Raw genomic sequence first — 17,098 nt, forward strand, 5'->3', positions numbered from 1 at the left:
TGCTGGAGTTTAAACGTCTTGGTCAGGGCTGATTATCCCCTCCCTCTTCTTCTCCATTAGACAGGTAACAGATGGGACGCTTCACCTTCAGTACCGCAAGTGGATATTGTCATGTTTGTAGGGCATGGCATTCACTTTTGACTTAGTGACCACACCAGTGAGTGTAATCAGTGGATACGTTACAGCAGCTGGTGCAGTGAATAGGTAAAAAATGGAAGATTTTAACTTTAATAAAATCCTATCTTTAACATATTTTGGTTTTTGGCACTGCAGAGTGTTTCCTGTCAGCAAACAGATTACATTTTCACATGTGACCAACAATCCCACAACAAATACACGCTAGAGTTCATTGTAGTAGCCATTTTGTTTTTCTGTTGATGCTAGAGGCTAGTGGAACCTCCTTCAGGAAAATAAATTGATCTAAATAAATAAATCATTTCCTCAGAAATCAGCTGATGGTGTTGACATATCATGGTTGTGACACAGGAAATATTAACATTAGAATTTTACATTTTCTAAGACTATAAAGATTATTTAGAGCTTGTCTGAATGTGATGAACTCTGGCAAGGGGGTCCTTTAGAGTGACAGCTGCCCCTGATGTTACCAGATTTTATTACATTGTAATACATGTCTGGCAGTGTTGACAAAAAGTGGAGACACAACTATAAAATCTTATGAAATGAGCTGTGTCGCTGAAAAACAACCTTGCTTTAATATGATAAATTAAGTGTTGTTTTTCATAAAAGAAGGTCTTTTTCATAAAAAATAATAGTAATTTTAAAGCATATAAATGATAGATCCCTTCTTTGAGGACACACTAGGATAATTGTCACAGAATAGGATAATTGTGTTAAATACATTCTATTATTAATCTCTCAAAACATTTAAAACTGAAAATATTTTTCTTTTTTTTTTTTTTTTTTTTTTACAAATAATAGCGGTTACACTGTTTTGTCTCAAGAATGACAAATTTATTAATGTATTATTGATGTACAGTAAAAAATATTTGGATAAAAATATTTATAACCAAAGCTGTCACAAGATCTTTAACAAGGCAGGGTAAGGGAAGCCAAGTTTATTTATGTAGCACATTTTATACACAGTGGTAATTCGAAGTGCTTTACATGAAAGGAAGTAAAATCACAACATTACAAAAATAAAAACAAGGAATCAAAAAATAATATAAAAAATTATTCAGATAAAAAAAGATTAAATACATGAAATACAATGCAACGACTGTCAGTTCTATTTTTAACTGACTCTATCCTAATGATCTGAGTGCTCTGTTAGGTTTATATTCAGTGAGCATATCTGCAATGTATTTAAGCCCTATGGCATTGAGTCATTTATAAGGTACACATTCACCTTGAGAACGTCATCTTTGTTTCACTTTTCTCCTTGTTTAGCTGAAGAAAATTGTGACACTTCCAATTGTTAGTTTCATCAGTGCATTGGCAGAGGGAGTCCATGAGGCTATAGTCATTTGGAGATAAGGCTAGGTAAATCTGGGTATCATCAGCATAGCTGCGATAGGCGATTTAGTTCTTTCTCATTATTTGACTTAGTGGGAGCATATACAGGGTAAACAGGAGCGGTGCAAGAATTGAGCCCTGTGGGACTTATGCTCTTCTATACTCACATAAAAACCTCTATTTTCTAAGCAAGAACCATTTGAATACCACGACAGAAAGTTTGACCCAGTTTCCAAGTCCTTCTAGAGGCATGACAGTGTCAGATGCAGCACCAAGATATAGCAGTACCAGAACTGATATTTACTATTTAATGCTGTCTCCGTGCTGTGATGCACTCGGAAACCACATTGGACATTTTTTTTTGTTTGTAAGACATTGTTCATGTGATTAAAACTACATTAAGATTTAATATCGGTCCGCAGTTACTCAATAACTTTTTCAAAAGGGGTTTAACAACAGCACTTTTCAAAGGGCTTGAAATAATAATTAAAAAAGAAAGAAGTGAGGTGTCCACCACTTCAAGGAGATTTGCTTCTGAACACTTTAGCACCCTTTCAAAAAAAAAGTGTGAAGTGTTTTAACAAACACTTTGTAGACGCATGTTCCATGATAAAAATAATATAAGCCCAATAGAAACAATCACAGAAATTCTAATAGTTTCCATTAAACCACTGTGAACCACCGACTTTTTTTTTCCGGTAAAACCATTACAAAATTCCTCTTTGCACTTTTCCAACAGGATTTAATGTCCCAGTAATAGAATCATCACATAGAAGTAAACGCTATTATACGGTCCATTAAAACCTGTATTGTAAAAAAACAAAACAATAGAAGCCTGCCCAAAACACAATAGAAAATGTAATAGATTTATAAGTTTCTATTGTTTTTTTTCCCAGCAGGGCTATCTGGGAAATGTCTAAACGCTCATTAAGAGAATGTTTCAAGTAAAAGTTTTAGACACTATTTTTTTTTAGATAAAATAGAAAATAGATAGTTTAACAGGGCTTTATCGTATGTTTATTGTCTATTTTGACACGTACACTTCCTTGACCACTAGCCTACAAGTAAGCAAAGGCACGTAAGCAGATCGACTTCCTGTGTGACAATAGTAAGTTAGCGTGCACTATTTTTAAAGCCTCAAACGGAAAGATGCTCAACCCTCTCAGCTCGTCTCGCCGTGTATCATAATTTCTGAGTGTGGGCTTAAAGGAAGATTCCTTCGCCGAGTTAAAGCGTGACGTGTTAGTATCGTCTGAGCTGCGGTGACTGGATTTGGCACGTCGCTCCTGACACGTGAGATGTGAAACATGGATCATCCAGCGTATCATGGGCCGATAAGCAAACAAAGATGTGAGGAGCTGCTCGGCAAGAAGGGACGGGATGGAACATACCTCATTCGGGAAAGCGAGACCATCCAGGGAGCTCTCTGCCTCTGCGTGTAGTGAGTGGTTTTTCTTATTCGCATTGGTCGGTATTAATGAAACCGATGACTTGGGATCGTTTGGAGAAGGCGTTCTTGTAACATCACACTTCATCTAGCTACTTTCCTTGCCAGCACCCAAAACAAGAGGAATAGCGTTCATCTAAATGACATGGGACAGATCAAGCTGATTTTCTGCTTCGTTTGTTTAGTATCTACCACCATAAGATAAAAGCATTGACAGATGATAGGGTTGGGAAAAAGGATCATTTTGCACATCACACATGCATTAAATGCATTTGTCTTACTATACTATTAGGAACTAAGTCAATAAATGTAAACTTAGTTCACAGAGCAGGTTAGACATGGAAGGTAGCTCTTTAGAATGAAGACTGACACTGATATTGATTAGCATTAGAATGTTTTGATATCTGACAGTGTTGAAAACAGACATAATTCTTATTAAAACGCATAAATTGACATGCACCATGCTTGCCAGTGTGCATACTATCTGCATACTATCTATTTCTAAAATCATAGAATTTGAAATGGAGATATTGCCGTTTGATCTTCAGGGCAACATACGGGACGGCTTTTCCAAAACATTTCTGTTTAATATCACATGTTCTCATATATATATTTTTTTTGCGATATTTTAAAAGTGTTACCGTTTAAGACCGGTGTTTTTGTTTGCTATTTTGTCTATTTTCTAAATATGGTAAATCCATTTAGGATCAACACAGTAGATACTTCTTTCTTCTTTGTTGCGTGTTTTGAAGAGGAACCGCTTAAACTATTAGAATCAAATGCTTAGGCAAGTTTAAGGTTGAAGTTTTTGCCAAATGCACATTTACAAAGAGGAAACGGGTAGCTTGCATCAGTGGTAAAAGAGAACTAGATACTGGATAATTATACACTATGCAGTCAAAAATACACTGCTCAAATTTAGGTTATAAATAGGAAACAATAGTAGATAAAGCACTTTTAGGGGCCATTCTAAGTGATATTAATATTGGAAGCAATTCAGAGTTCCCACAACAAATTCAAAATTTTCTGTATAAAAGCATAAAGTGCTCAGAACAATATACTGTGGTCAGAAGATGCAGAATAGCTAAATTCATCCCTGGCCATTCGCAAAGAATGCGTGCTGTTCTTTCATTTTGCCTGCATCTTTTTAATTGCTTAAGTAGGCTGCATTGAGTCATAAATATATTGAGTCATTTTGGCGATTGCCTCATATTCTTAATATGCTTTCCCATTAAAAGAACTTCAGATATGTCTTCATTCTAAAGAACAAAACCTGTGCGATTTTAATTGTAAGTATAATAATTTAAGTGATTCGCACTTAAATAGCACCTATATAAAAGTAGCATACAATATTCACTTAGGTATGTTTTAAAATGCGCATGTATTTAAAAAATTCTAACAAATTTTTGTTCTTCTCAACTACCCTCTAAAGTGTAATTTCGCTTGGAAGACGCTTTTATCAAAGAAAATGTACACATCATATATTTAAGTTGTGTATATCATGTTCTAACGTTTGGTCTTCAAGACAACGTATGGAATTGCTTTTCCACAACATTTCTGTTTAATATCACATGTTCTCAAAAAACATTAATGAAGAGAGAACTGAAAGTCTTATCAGCAAATCTAACCAGACATTGCAAGTCATTTGCTAAAGGTCATGTATGACCTTAATGATACAGATGCTATAACCATGCTGTCTTTTCCAGTCAAGAGCTATAAAAGGAAAAGGAAACGGTTTATTTACATGTATATTTTCCGTGTTTTGTGCAGTTCGGGGTTTTTGCAGGTTTTATGCAGGTAAATTTAAGGCACTTAAAGACTTTTTAAGACCAAGTTATAAATTAAATGGAAAACAATACAACGATATGATCTCCAAATATGAATGTCTTGTATTAGCAATGCTTAAAAAAAAATCTCCATTATAGCTCTCAACATCTACAATTTATTGTACCTCATGATCACACATCGAAACAAAAAACGTTCTTCAGTATTTCTGTTTGTTTTCACATGTAAATGTCCAAAGATTTAATCAAAATGCATTTACTTAAGTTGAGAAATTGATTAATTCATTATCAAAACAAGGACATATATATATCTACCAGTGGAAAACAACAGAAAAACTACTTAATTCAGGATATTTAGATACTTGTATTGGAAACAAAACAAAAATATTGAAGATATTCTTCTTTTTTTTTTCTATTTTTGCAGTGCATGCAACATTTCGTGCCATGACTTTATGAATGTAAAACCTTTTTAGACCTTTTTTTACATTTTTATAAGGGCAAATTAAAACAGTTTAAGACCCACAGTAACCCTGACTATCACACCTCCAAGGTTCTAGTCTGACATAATTAAAATGTAAATGTTTATGATTTAATGTAAATTAACTATGTTCACTTAATTCATTATTTATGTATTAATGCATCTTTACAGCAAACAAAAAGTGGTCTATACTTACAGGATCCTCCAAACCCACACCGGGTACTTCACTCTACAGGTAGAATAATCGTATCGATTTGCATTCGTTTGCCGACAAATATGATTGATGTGAATAAATATATGAATGTAAATGAATCAAAAATGAATTCTAAGGTCACAACACAATTTGTTTCAGGCTAGCTCAGGTGCAGAGGAGAAGTTTTTCAAGACGTTGAAGGATCTCATTGGTCATTACAAGCAAAAGAATCAAGGACTTGCAACACACTTACGCCGTTCACTGAAAAGAAAAGCACTGCTAGATCAGCCATTGGAGTGTGCAGAACCGCTAGTGCCCAACGAGGAAAATGACTATGAAAGTGAGTCTCGAAACATTATTAGACAATTACAGTTAGCAGGAATCAGGCTTAGTGTTTTTTTTTTCTTTTTTGACAGAGGATCGAAATATTTCATTTACCAAAATGAACTTTTTTTTGTCTTTCTCAGATGTTGACTGCTCAGGGGACTATGTTGTTGTTCTACCGGATTGATTTAGTCACAGTGTGACTTTCTGACTGGATAACTGGATCATGAACAACATGAACCATATAGATACGCTGTTGCAGTTTCCAAGTACTTTCTGGCCATTTTCACCTCAAATTTCGGAAATACATATGGAATCTTATTACACGAATCACATTTTAGCATGTGTATGCTTCGTGCAAGAAAGATGCATGAATTCGGGGAGTGCTTTTTAACGGTGTGAATTTTTTAAAAGCTTGTTTCTGCTTTGGGATTAGGTTTCCATTTTACAGGTAAATTGTTGTTTATTACAATTCTGTGAAAAAAAGTCAGAATTGCAATATATAAACTTAGACATCTGGGTTATATAATGTAAGAGAAAGAAAAGGGAATTGTGAAAAAAAAACTGAAATTTTGTGAAATTTCAACTATGAAATGCAACGAAAATGTTCAAAATTGTAACAAAGTCACATTTACCTTTTTATTTTATTACAAGAAGAGATTGTATATATGTTTTTTTGTTAGTAAACACAGTTTATAATAGAATTTTGCCTTGAACAGTGTCTATAATAAAGTATGATGTGTAAATGTTATGTGTTATTATTCCATAAAATGGTCTGTATTTAGGTTTTTAAATTTGTAGAGTTTATTTGCAAAAACAAATGTTAATTTTAATGTTTCATGTTTTAAACTAGCCCAGCTGCAGTTTTATTAAGATTAACTGGAATTCATGTAAATATATTAACACAACTTATACTAATAAGGTATTGCCCATATTGTACAAACAATTTCCATTACACTGATGTATGCGGTCAGACGGCGGTGACGTCTTTTAAGGTTACTGTAAGTTTGTCTTGTGCCTTTAATAACTTAATTTGCATGTACTTCTCCACATGCTTCATGTCTCATTATAAATGCCTAAATAGCCTGTCACATTTAGTGACACTTGTGTGAACATATAAGAGTATCATTTTAAAAAAGTAAGAAAGGATGCATACATTTCACCCTTAAAAAACAGTGTTTCATTACATCTAAATATTTATTCAAATGGAAAACTGTCATCGACGTAATAATCAATGTATGTTTACTAAAAGTTGCTGCAAATACATGTACAGTGAAGCTGTCGTCTATCCTGCGTAATGAATATTCAAATGTATTAAGAGCTTTGGTTACTATTTGGTTTGTAATTATTGAGCGCTACATGACCCACGTGACCGCGTAACCATGACGCTTGCGAGATCAAAGACGTCTGTAGCAACTCTGCGCGGTTTTTGTTTTGGCGTGAGATTCACTTGAGCAGCATGAGGGCGTGAGATAGAGAATGAAAGCGTGTATCTCACACCAGACGCTAGACAGTTCGCAACCCTGGCTTAACTAAAAAGGAAGTGTAGAAATTCACCCCACTCAACTGAAAAGCGTACACACGTACCCTAACTATGACGTCGTTACGTCACGGAGTCGTCGCGTTTTGGCTCTCAACCATTCTTCATAGAAAGGGGGTTTAACTTTTCTTAAGATGATAAAAAAATATTAACATAAAACAAGACTCATTGATTCAATAATTATGTTTTGATTTCAAGATTACGATTTTTAGTGCATCGTAAAATGTTTTACCCTATATTTAAAACGTAAATATTTCAATATATTTGTTATTGCGTCCATTACCCCCTTCCCTTTTGGATAATGAACTCTTCCGGCGATTCGAAGTGTTAGCGGGAGTAAGTTGTTGTTGAAGCAGACAGTAGAGTAGAGTTAATTTAAGCTTTTTAGTAAATTCAACATAAAATAACATTATTAAATGTCTTTTTTTTTTTTTTAAATAGTGTTGATGAAAACGGTGTACGGGAGAGAATACGATATATCTATTAATCTCAGTAACAGCGTCTATTATCAACTGACGTTAGCATAGCCTACTGTACGTTTAAAAAAAATCTATCGATAAACTTTAGTTTCCTATTATCAGTAAATATTTTTAGTTCAAGCCCGCCATTGACCGTTCTTGGGTGTAAACATGGATGTATCGACCTGTTTGAAATCGCTTCTGTTGGCCATTCGTCAGTACAGAAATAACAGAAGCGCTTTAAATGCATCTCAGCTGCAGAAACACATTGAAGTGAGTGAACACATTTTTCTGTGGGGTTATTAAAAACAATGAGATTTACTATATGTGAAGCACAAAAAGAGATTTTTTAAATGTATTTATTTGATTGATTTATTCGTTTTTTATTATAGATTTTGTATTTATATATAACATAAACATTTTATATATATATATATATATATACATATATATATATACATATATATATACATATACATATATATATACATATACATATATATATACATATATATATATATATATATATATATATATATATATATATATATATATACATATACATACATACATATATATATATATATATATATATATATATATATATATATAATAGCTTTTCTTGCTCATTATGAACGATGCAATCTCTGTTCTGTAATAAATGACTGAAAAAGTGTGGGCAAAAGTCACAAAGAATGTAATTTTGCACATCATTTCCTTTTAATATAAAATATCTCACATTTTAATTGCCAATTTCCACAGGACGTTTCAGGGCTGAAATGTGGCGGAGTGCTGTTTTCAGGTCAGGTGCTGCCCAGCGAGTGTGTGAGTGGACTCATGGAAGTAGCTGGAGATCCCAACACCAGTCACACACTGACGGGATCCATAATATCCCTGCTGGCACAGTTCGGTACTAAACCCTGTAACGCAATTCCAAAATCTGTTTATAGTCATATCATCCATTATTTACCCATGCATGTACATTTCATAATGGCCCAGCAGCTTCTGATGGTGAGGCTAAAGAGGCTCTTCACAGCAGCTACAACTTCACCGGGACTCTGGCATCCATAATCCACTGCAACAGAAGCACTCCAGAAGAACCTCTTGTGCTGCAGGTGAGTATACTGTGTATATTTTTAGAACTGGTACATTTTTTTATATGTGACACTACCATTCAGAATAGAAAATAACTTGTTTTTATTTTAAAATATTTAAAAATGAAATGTATTCCTGTGATGGCTAAGCTGAATTTTCAGAGTAACTTTTACTCCGATTACATTATTGTTCAGAAATTGTTCTAATATTCTGATTTGGTGCTTCAAGATATGTTGATCCCAAATCATGTGATTCATCTCTAATCTTTAATGCTCTCCACAGTGCCTTAATGTGCTGCAGCGACTGACCTACAGCGTGAGGACTCTGCATTGTGTCTCTCACATCCATGAACTCATCAGCTTCCTAATGCAGCATGTGTAAGACCCACGATATTCACTTTTCTGCTTTGTGCAAAGATGTTAATTTCATGTACAGTACTGTTTAAAACTTCCAGAAATACATCAGTACATTTATTCAGCAAGGTTGCATTAAATTGTTCAAAAACGAGAGTAAAATCATATGCCTGTTTTAAATTAATGTAGTTCTTTGGAACTTTTTATTCTTTAATGTATCACAGTTTCCACATAAATATTAAGCAGCACATCTACTTAGCAAGTTAGCATATTAGAATGATTTCTGAAGGATCATGTGACTCTCAAGACTGAAGTAATGATGGTAATAATTCAGCTTTATCATCACAGGCATAAATTACATATTAAGTAGTCATTTTAAATTGTACACATTTTTTGAACCGTATTACTGTTTTTAATGTATTTTTGGTCAAATAAATGATGTCTTGTACTTTAAAAAAAGATATATTTTTTCTCACCACAGTGTATAAAATATAATAAATACTAAAACTGTTCATGTCCTAAGTATGTAATAATCATTCAGGTAATAAATACAAGCATGTTATTAACAATAAGTCACAAGTCTTGGAAATATTTTTTGCATTCTTATTAAAAGGAAGCTGACATTTCAGTGGTTATGTAGTGGAAAACCACAACGGTGAACCTGAACATAGTTTGTGTAGCAGCGCACTTTATAGAATGCACTATACATTAAACTATTGCACAACAGTGATTATGCATGCAAAACAGAATTGTGCATTTGATGCTAGTATGCAAATAAGAACATTGTTTTTTTTTTTTTTTTATAAAATATAATGGTTTCTGTGATTGTCTTTAGCCAGTCAAGTAATGATGACATTGTAAAGGCCTGCTTGGGCCTGACGGCCAACCTGTGTCGACATGACATCTCAGTGCAGTCACACATCAAATCTCAGGTCAGAAACAGCATTAGAAGGAATTCTCAATATGAACTCTTATGAGTTTTGTTAGTAAACTAACTATTATACATACTCCTTTTTTTCAGAGTAATGTGAAGGCTTTCTACAGAGCCTTGATTAATTTCCTGGGTCACAACTGTCTGACTGTAGTCGTCTTTGCACTGTCCATATTATCGAGTTTGACTCTAAATGAAGAAGTTGGGCAGAAGGTCAGTTTTAAATGTAGCACTGATGATTGTTATCTTACATGTCTTTATCTATATTTTTTTTCTTGTGGCTTTAAGCTTGTTTCCAATTGAGGTTGTACTGAGTGTATTGGGGTTTTTTTTGCAGCTGTTTAATGCGAAGAACATTCATCAGACCTTTCAGCTAATATTTAACATTACCGTCAACGGAGATGGCACATTAACCAGGAATTATGCTGTGGACTTGTTAGTGGATCTCCTGAAAAACCCCAAAATTGCTGATTACCTGACCAAGTATGTGTTTATCTGGGTGTCTAATATTTTAAATGGCTTTCTAGCACAGTCTTATCTTTTTTTCTTCTTCTTTTTTTTTTGTCGCTCTAGGTATAAACACCTTCCAGTTTGTCTGTCCGAGGTTCTTGGGCTATTGCACAACAAAGATCCCGATACTGCATCAAAGGTCAAATGCATAGTTTTATTCATAAATGTTTTGTTTTGTCAAATACTTAACTTTTTAGGCAAAATATGTGTTTAAGTTCAATCCTTTGAACATTACCTTGTAGACCAAAAGGTCTTGAATTCTAATCAAAAGCTCTTGTCTGTGCAGGTTATGGAGTTGCTGGTTTCTCTGTGCTCAGTCCCTGTCCTGCGTAAGCTTGTCTGTGAGACTGTGCTACGACCTCCAGCCCCTCGACTGCAGCCTGCTACTAGAAAAGGTGTTCCGGCTCGAGGGTCTGAACCGAGTTTAGCGCTCATCCACTGGGTTACGTCACCTCTGGATGGTCCAGAGCAGTGCTACATGCAGGCTCTGGCCCTGCTGGCTGAGCTTTTTGAAGTACGTCGGTGTTTCTTTTGTTTAAATATTCTTTTTTAAAATATATATTTTTCTTAAACAGTTTTACAAAGAATCATGCCTGAATACACTGAATTTGAGAGTGGTAGGAAACATACCTAGGATGTTTTGTGCACAAAATAGTGATGCTCAAACAAATCTGGACATATTTTACTTTTTTATTGTCTTATTTTGTGGTCAATTTTGTAGTCAATACCTAATATATAATGTTAGATGGAAAAAAAATGCATATATATATATATATATATATATATATATATATATATATATATATATATATATATATATATATATATATATATATATATATATATATATAATATATATATTTTTTTATGTAAATAATTCCTCATTTTTTTAAAGATTAACTAAATGAGAATTTGATGTCTTTAAACTTTTGATTTCAATATTTAATCAAATTTATATATTTAAATTTATATATTTTATGTTCATTAATGTTAACATTTAAAGCCTTACTGCAGCGTTACCATTTTTTTATCAAATGATTTTAATTTCTATAATATTTTTCATAAAAAAATTAGAAATCCATGCCAGATGTTACATTTTGGTTCGTGCCATGTCAGTGACATTCTGTCAAATGAATCTGTAAGTTTGTGCTTGTGTTCATCCAGGAGGTGATCGACTCCTCTCTGTGCAGCTCAGCTCAGTCATTTGTAGAGCTCCTTCTGCAGGAGGTTTTGGTTTTGCTGCAGTCTCCAGAATCCACTGAAGGAGACCAGCTGCTGAAGAAACACTGTGTACGTGCAGGCCGTGTCGTTGACTTTCTGCTAGATATCCTTGTTAGGCACAAATAATCACGCTTCAACACACCTCACAGAACAAGCTGTATGTTTAATGGGCTAGTATTAGCCCGTCTGTACAAGCCAATGTCAGATCATTAATTATCCCGGGTTATGAATTGACCTGCAATGTATTTTGAATGTCTGATTCTACTGTAATAGTATAGATATCCTTGACTCTTTTACTGCTTTGTGGCGATGATGCTCTGAGATTGCTGGTGTCCCAACGGCTCAGTCCAGAAGTGTGTGCCTCACAGGTGGAGCTTCTGCTGTCCTACAGCCAGGACCTCTCTGGGTCCACCTGTACTACCTCTAACTACCAGCTCAGGTAGTAAAACATTTTGGAAGTAATATTTTTTTGTGAGAAAGTGTTAATTTGGATTATTACACATTAAAGGTGCTGAAGGTTTTTGACTATGTTAAAGCATAAAAATACCATCATTTTGCAAATATTTAAAAAACACGTTAAGTTAACATACTTGTTTATCTGTTTTGGTTTGTGAAACCCGCCCACCTATATTTACCCAATTGTATTTCGGCATCTGATCATATTTTATTTAATTCATTGTCATGTGCACTCATTTCTGCTGGTGTCTATAAGAGGAGGGGCCGGGAAAAGAAAAAATAAAAACCTTTCCAATATTTAGAATTTGGACTGCGATACCTAGTTTAACCAATGCCTAGGTCAATCCTTCATACAGCACCTTTAAAATAGCTAGATATTGTCCATTACATAAAACAGTTGTCTCCCTGTGCGTCTCTAGTCAGGTGTGCTCTAAAGTGGTACTGAAGACTCTAGAACTGATGAGCCACCTTAGACAGCAGATGCCAGACATGGAGACGTCCTTCTACAGGATCTTACAGGTACAAGACGTATGCCACACTTCCTTGCTGCCCTTTCTGTTAACTTTCTGAGATATTTATAACTTTCTATTACTTTTTTTCCATTGCATGTAGGACCAGCGTATGATCACACCTCTCTCCTTAGCTATGACCTCAAATTGTAGAGTGCATGTACAGGTTGCCCTACGCATACTTTTTGAAGCGGCCCCTCTCCCCGACTTCCCTTCTGTCATGTGAGTCAGCAGAACACGCAGCCAGTGTGAACATTAACTGTGAGGTGTCAAAACTGGTATGGTAGAGTATGTGGTTGTATATGATGCACAAAATATTGTGATTATCGAGTGAATGACCGAGTGAAACAATATAAAAATAATTTAGAAATGGTCTTCATTGTAATTTGAAAAGGCGTTATTGTTGCTCATACCTAGGATTAGAAATTTTAATAAACTGGTAATCCGAAGTATTACATTTTCTTGCATAAATAAGCATTTTAAATTAAAAAAAAAATTCCAATCATGATTAAACTTTCATGCTACAAACAGCAAGTAAGTCCATGGAGAAATGTTGCTTAACTATCAAACCTCACTCGTTCAAACGCATGGGGTTGGCTAAATTATTTTTAAAAGTAAGATATTTAACCGAGGCTGCATTTATTTGATCAACAATTGTGAAATATTATTATATAGTATAAAATATTGTTGTAGAACCGGCCTTTTTATTTTTATTTTAGTGTTTTAAAATGTAATATATTCCTGTCATGGCAAAGCTGAATTTTCAGCATCATTGCTCCAGTCTTCAGTGTCACATGGTCCTTCAGTAATCATTCTAATATGCTGATTTGCTGCTCAAGAAAAGTTTTTCATTATTATCTGTGTTGAAAACAGTCGAAAAGAATAGTTCACCCAAAAATGAAAATGTAGTCGTCTTTTGTGTTTGGCAGAACAAAATACAAATACAGATTTGAAACTACTCAATGGTGAGTAATGATAACAGAATTAAATTTTTTAGGTGAACTATTATATAATTATTATTTTTTTTATTTAAAAAGATAAACCTTATATTGTAAAGATCTTACTGTCACGTTTGATCAATTTAATGCACCCATGCTAAATAAATTTTCTAAAAGAAATTTCACAAAAAAAAAAAATTAAAACCTTATATTTGGAAATAAATACTGACATTAAATCTTGGAAAGTAAATGTTTCTCTTTCACTTTGTTTTAAGTCTGGGAGACAGTATTGCTGCCAATAACGCATACCGTCAGAAGGACAGTGAGTTGTCGATCCGGAGCAGTCCTGGTAATGAGGATGTGTCTTTTGTGGGGAAGAGTTTTCCCATGATGCATGCAGAACCTTCTGGATCTGCTTACCAAAATATTGACAGTCTCATCGAGAAGCTTCAGAACGGAGTGGAGGTATTGTGTTTGTCTGAATCTGACTCATTGCTTCTGTGACCACAGTGTCTGCCGATGTTCCATTGTAGGTTTGGTTTCATGAACAGTATGTCTTGAACAGAAATGTGCCCACAAGTGGATGGCATGCTTGTTTTTTTGTTTTATTTCTAATGTTGCGCTGTTGTAGCTACAGGAGAAGGTCAAAGATGTACACATGTCAGAGATCATCGATGTGTATGAGCAGAAGCTTTCAGCGCTAGCAGTGAGTGGCCAAGTCAGGAAGGAACTTCCTGTTTGTTTGCGACTTTTTTTCTTTTCTTTTTTTTCGTATTCATATGTGCTTTTGTTTATGTAGTGTAAAGAGAGCCGTCTGCAGGACCTTTTGGAGGCCAAAGCACTCGCGCTGTCACAGGCAGATCGACTGATTTCTCAGTACCGCTGTCAGAGAGCTCAAGCGGAAGCTGAGGTTACACACTTATTTTTGTCTGTTTCTGCGGTGAAACCTTTTATGTGTGTGTGTTTTTATGTGTGTTAGTTTGTTATGTTTTTATTTGTGCAACTTTTTAACCTTGTGATTTTTCTCTGTTCTAGGCTCGCAAATTGGCGTCTCTACTCAAAGACACAGAGCGGAAGAAAGAGGATCTGCAGACGGAGTTGAATGATCATCTGTTGGAGGTCGAGAGACTGAAATCTGACAGCCAGCAGCTCCTGGAGCACAATGGTCGTCTGCAGGAAGTCGCTGACCAGCATCAGGAGTTAAAGGGCACCTACAACCAGCTCCTCAGTAGGTCAGTGTTCCTCTCTCTCACACACTAAAGGGATGGATCTGTCAAATGTTTTATTAGCAACCTTTTCTTTTTAGGTATGACAAAAGTGAAGGGATGCTGAAGGAACTACAGGCTGCCCATATCTCTCTCACCCAGCAGGCCGAGGGGCTCAGAAAGACAAATGAGGGATTAAAACTCCAACAGGAGAGGTCAGTGATTAAAACAGTGGCATTTTTGACTAGCATTAATAGTTTTATATAATATTAACTCTAATAACACTTTGCAGTAGGCTTTATTTGTTAACATTAGTTAATGTATTAACTAACATGAACAAACAATGAACAATGTATTTATTAATCTTTGTTAATGTTAATGAAAATGCAGTTCATTATTTATTCATGTTCGGTCACACTACATTAACAGATGTTAACAAACACAACTTGTGATTTTAACATTAATTAGTAAATGGTGAAATTAACATTAGGATTTATAAATGCTGTAGAAGTATTATTCATTCTTAGTTTATGATTACTAATTTTGTTAACTAATGAACCTTATTGTAAAGTGTTATCATAATATTTTATGCTTTATGGCATTATTCATGTTAACAGTATACATTTTTTTTTTTTATATTTGTTATTTATGGTTATTCATATTCATAGTTTTGTCTGTATTCATCATCAGTATCTACAGTTTTTATTATTATTTATTATTTTATTAAGTTGAAGTGTGCTTCATGTCACCTGTGAATGGATAAGTAGTAGTAGTATTATCAATTGTGGTATTATTATTTAAATTTATTTTTTAATAATGAAAATGATTGAATGCACTTTGTCCTTTAATTTTTATCTGCTCAGGACTCTTGCAGAGATGGAAGAAAAAGAACAGCAGATAAAGTGCCTGAAGACAGATGTGCTAGACAAAGAGAGAAAAATAGCAGGCAAGTGGAATTATTTTCACATGGGTCTTTTTCAGTAATACACATTTATGCATTTGATGTGAAGTGTACTATAAAGCCTCTTTCTGATTTTTACCAGGTCTTGAGAATGATGCGAGGAGGCAAGAAGATCAGATCCATGAGATGGAGGAGAATATTTCCATCCTCAGGAAAGAGCTTAGTAAGACAGAACAAGCTAGGAAGGACACCAGCATCAAGGTGCCGTCAACACTCACTCCAACCTATCAACCTGTCCTATTCATCTCCAGTCATAGTGTGCCATGATTAAACAAAGTCATGTTTTAGCTTTTTCCTATTTTATACCTGTTATTTTAAAGGTCAGGTAAGCTTCATATTGATTTAGTGTGCTTTCTGTCATTGATCTCATTTGGCAGGCTTCCTCTCTGGAGCTACAAAAATCCCAGCTAGAGGCCAAATTGGAGAAAATGGAGGAAGAGCTGGGCAAACACACGCAAATGATCGCCATGATACACAGTCTCAGCAGCGGCAAACTCAAGGGTGACGTCACTGCCAACCTCTCTCTGTGACACCTACATATTCATATATACGCCATGAAATACTTTACTTGCTTCATGATATGAAAATAACTTATTTTATCTGTTTTGTCACTTTTAATCTTTCCACTGTATGTTTACTTACATTCGTGTTCTAATGTACATGAGTGAATGAATAAATGTCTGTAAAACTTTTGTTGATGTCTGTTATAATTTCGGATTACTTTCATCATTTGAAAGTATTTTTAGACTGAAATTATTCAGATGTTGATGTAATGTAAAGATTTTCAATATTTATCTTTAGCCACCAGAGGGCACCAACACTTAAATGTTCCCTTTTTAATTTTTGAAATGAGAGTAGTTATTCACATTTCTTTTGTTTCTGAAGATGTTCTGCTTGCCACAGAGCAACAGAAAAAAATGTTCTGTGTTCTTTCAGTTTCATAACAGATAAGGATAAATAAACTAGAATTTTATGGCTATTCATGTAAAAAATATGACTTCCCTGTAAAAAATTATGTCTTAAATTAGGCCACTGAATCTTTAATTAATTCATATAATCGTACAATTAGTTTCAATCTTTTAAAGCCAGGATGAGCCATTCACTTTCTGTTCTCCAGAACCTGAATTATTTCATACTTTTGTGTTTTGTTTCCAGCCAGTTGAAAGAATTTGGCCCAATTAAACTGGACTGTGACTACAGTCATAGTTTTGCTTGTCTGTTA

At 34.4% G+C, this 17,098-nt stretch overlaps 2 protein-coding genes across 4 annotated transcripts; both read left to right on the forward strand.

Moving 5' to 3' along the window:
- Window positions 1-2,553: 2,553 nt before the first annotated feature.
- On the forward strand, window positions 2,554-6,458 carry si:ch73-264p11.1 (uncharacterized protein LOC100000923 homolog). The gene is made up of 4 exons (XM_043225775.1): window positions 2,554-2,914; window positions 5,354-5,417; window positions 5,535-5,715; window positions 5,843-6,458. The coding sequence occupies exons 1-4, from the start codon at window positions 2,781-2,783 to the stop codon at window positions 5,884-5,886; spliced, it is 423 nt and encodes a 140-aa protein (XP_043081710.1). The 5' UTR covers window positions 2,554-2,780; the 3' UTR covers window positions 5,887-6,458.
- A 1,065-nt stretch (window positions 6,459-7,523) lies between these two features.
- On the forward strand, window positions 7,524-16,568 carry cip2a (cellular inhibitor of PP2A). Of its 3 annotated transcripts, none has more exons than XM_043225735.1 (21): window positions 7,524-7,970; window positions 8,460-8,607; window positions 8,697-8,812; window positions 9,075-9,169; window positions 9,981-10,077; window positions 10,167-10,289; window positions 10,414-10,559; window positions 10,650-10,725; window positions 10,873-11,100; window positions 11,751-11,910; window positions 12,105-12,246; window positions 12,683-12,782; window positions 12,876-12,994; window positions 13,986-14,175; window positions 14,348-14,416; window positions 14,510-14,620; window positions 14,746-14,942; window positions 15,017-15,130; window positions 15,779-15,861; window positions 15,959-16,077; window positions 16,254-16,568. In XM_043225735.1, the coding sequence occupies exons 1-21, from the start codon at window positions 7,869-7,871 to the stop codon at window positions 16,404-16,406; spliced, it is 2,688 nt and encodes an 895-aa protein (XP_043081670.1). In that variant the 5' UTR covers window positions 7,524-7,868; the 3' UTR covers window positions 16,407-16,568. The 3 variants fall into 3 exon arrangements, with proteins under 3 accessions (XP_043081670.1, XP_043081667.1, XP_043081668.1); XM_043225732.1 differs by having other exon boundaries at window positions 7,525-7,970; window positions 14,342-14,416; XM_043225733.1 differs by having other exon boundaries at window positions 7,525-7,970; window positions 8,700-8,812; window positions 14,342-14,416.
- Window positions 16,569-17,098: the final 530 nt, after the last annotated feature.

The sequence above is a fragment of the Puntigrus tetrazona genome, chromosome 24, assembly GCF_018831695.1.
Source record: "Puntigrus tetrazona isolate hp1 chromosome 24, ASM1883169v1, whole genome shotgun sequence".
NCBI lineage: Eukaryota > Metazoa > Chordata > Actinopteri > Cypriniformes > Cyprinidae > Puntigrus > Puntigrus tetrazona.

Bases quoted from the DNA above. Each gene is read 5' to 3' on its own strand.
- si:ch73-264p11.1 (XM_043225775.1), top strand. From the start codon at position 2,781: ATGGATCATCCAGCGTATCATGGGCCGATAAGCAAACAAAGATGTGAG. The intron at 2,915-5,353 runs GTGAGTGGTTTT...GCATCTTTACAG, and splicing joins GCTCTCTGCCTCTGCGTGTA to CAAACAAAAAGTGGTCTATA. The intron at 5,418-5,534 runs GTAGAATAATCG...AATTTGTTTCAG, and splicing joins CCGGGTACTTCACTCTACAG to GCTAGCTCAGGTGCAGAGGA.
- cip2a (XM_043225732.1), top strand. From the start codon at position 7,869: ATGGATGTATCGACCTGTTTGAAATCGCTTCTGTTGGCCATTCGTCAG. The intron at 12,783-12,875 runs GTACAAGACGTA...CATTGCATGTAG, and splicing joins CCTTCTACAGGATCTTACAG to GACCAGCGTATGATCACACC. The intron at 14,943-15,016 runs GTCAGTGTTCCT...TTTTCTTTTTAG, and splicing joins TACAACCAGCTCCTCAGTAG to GTATGACAAAAGTGAAGGGA.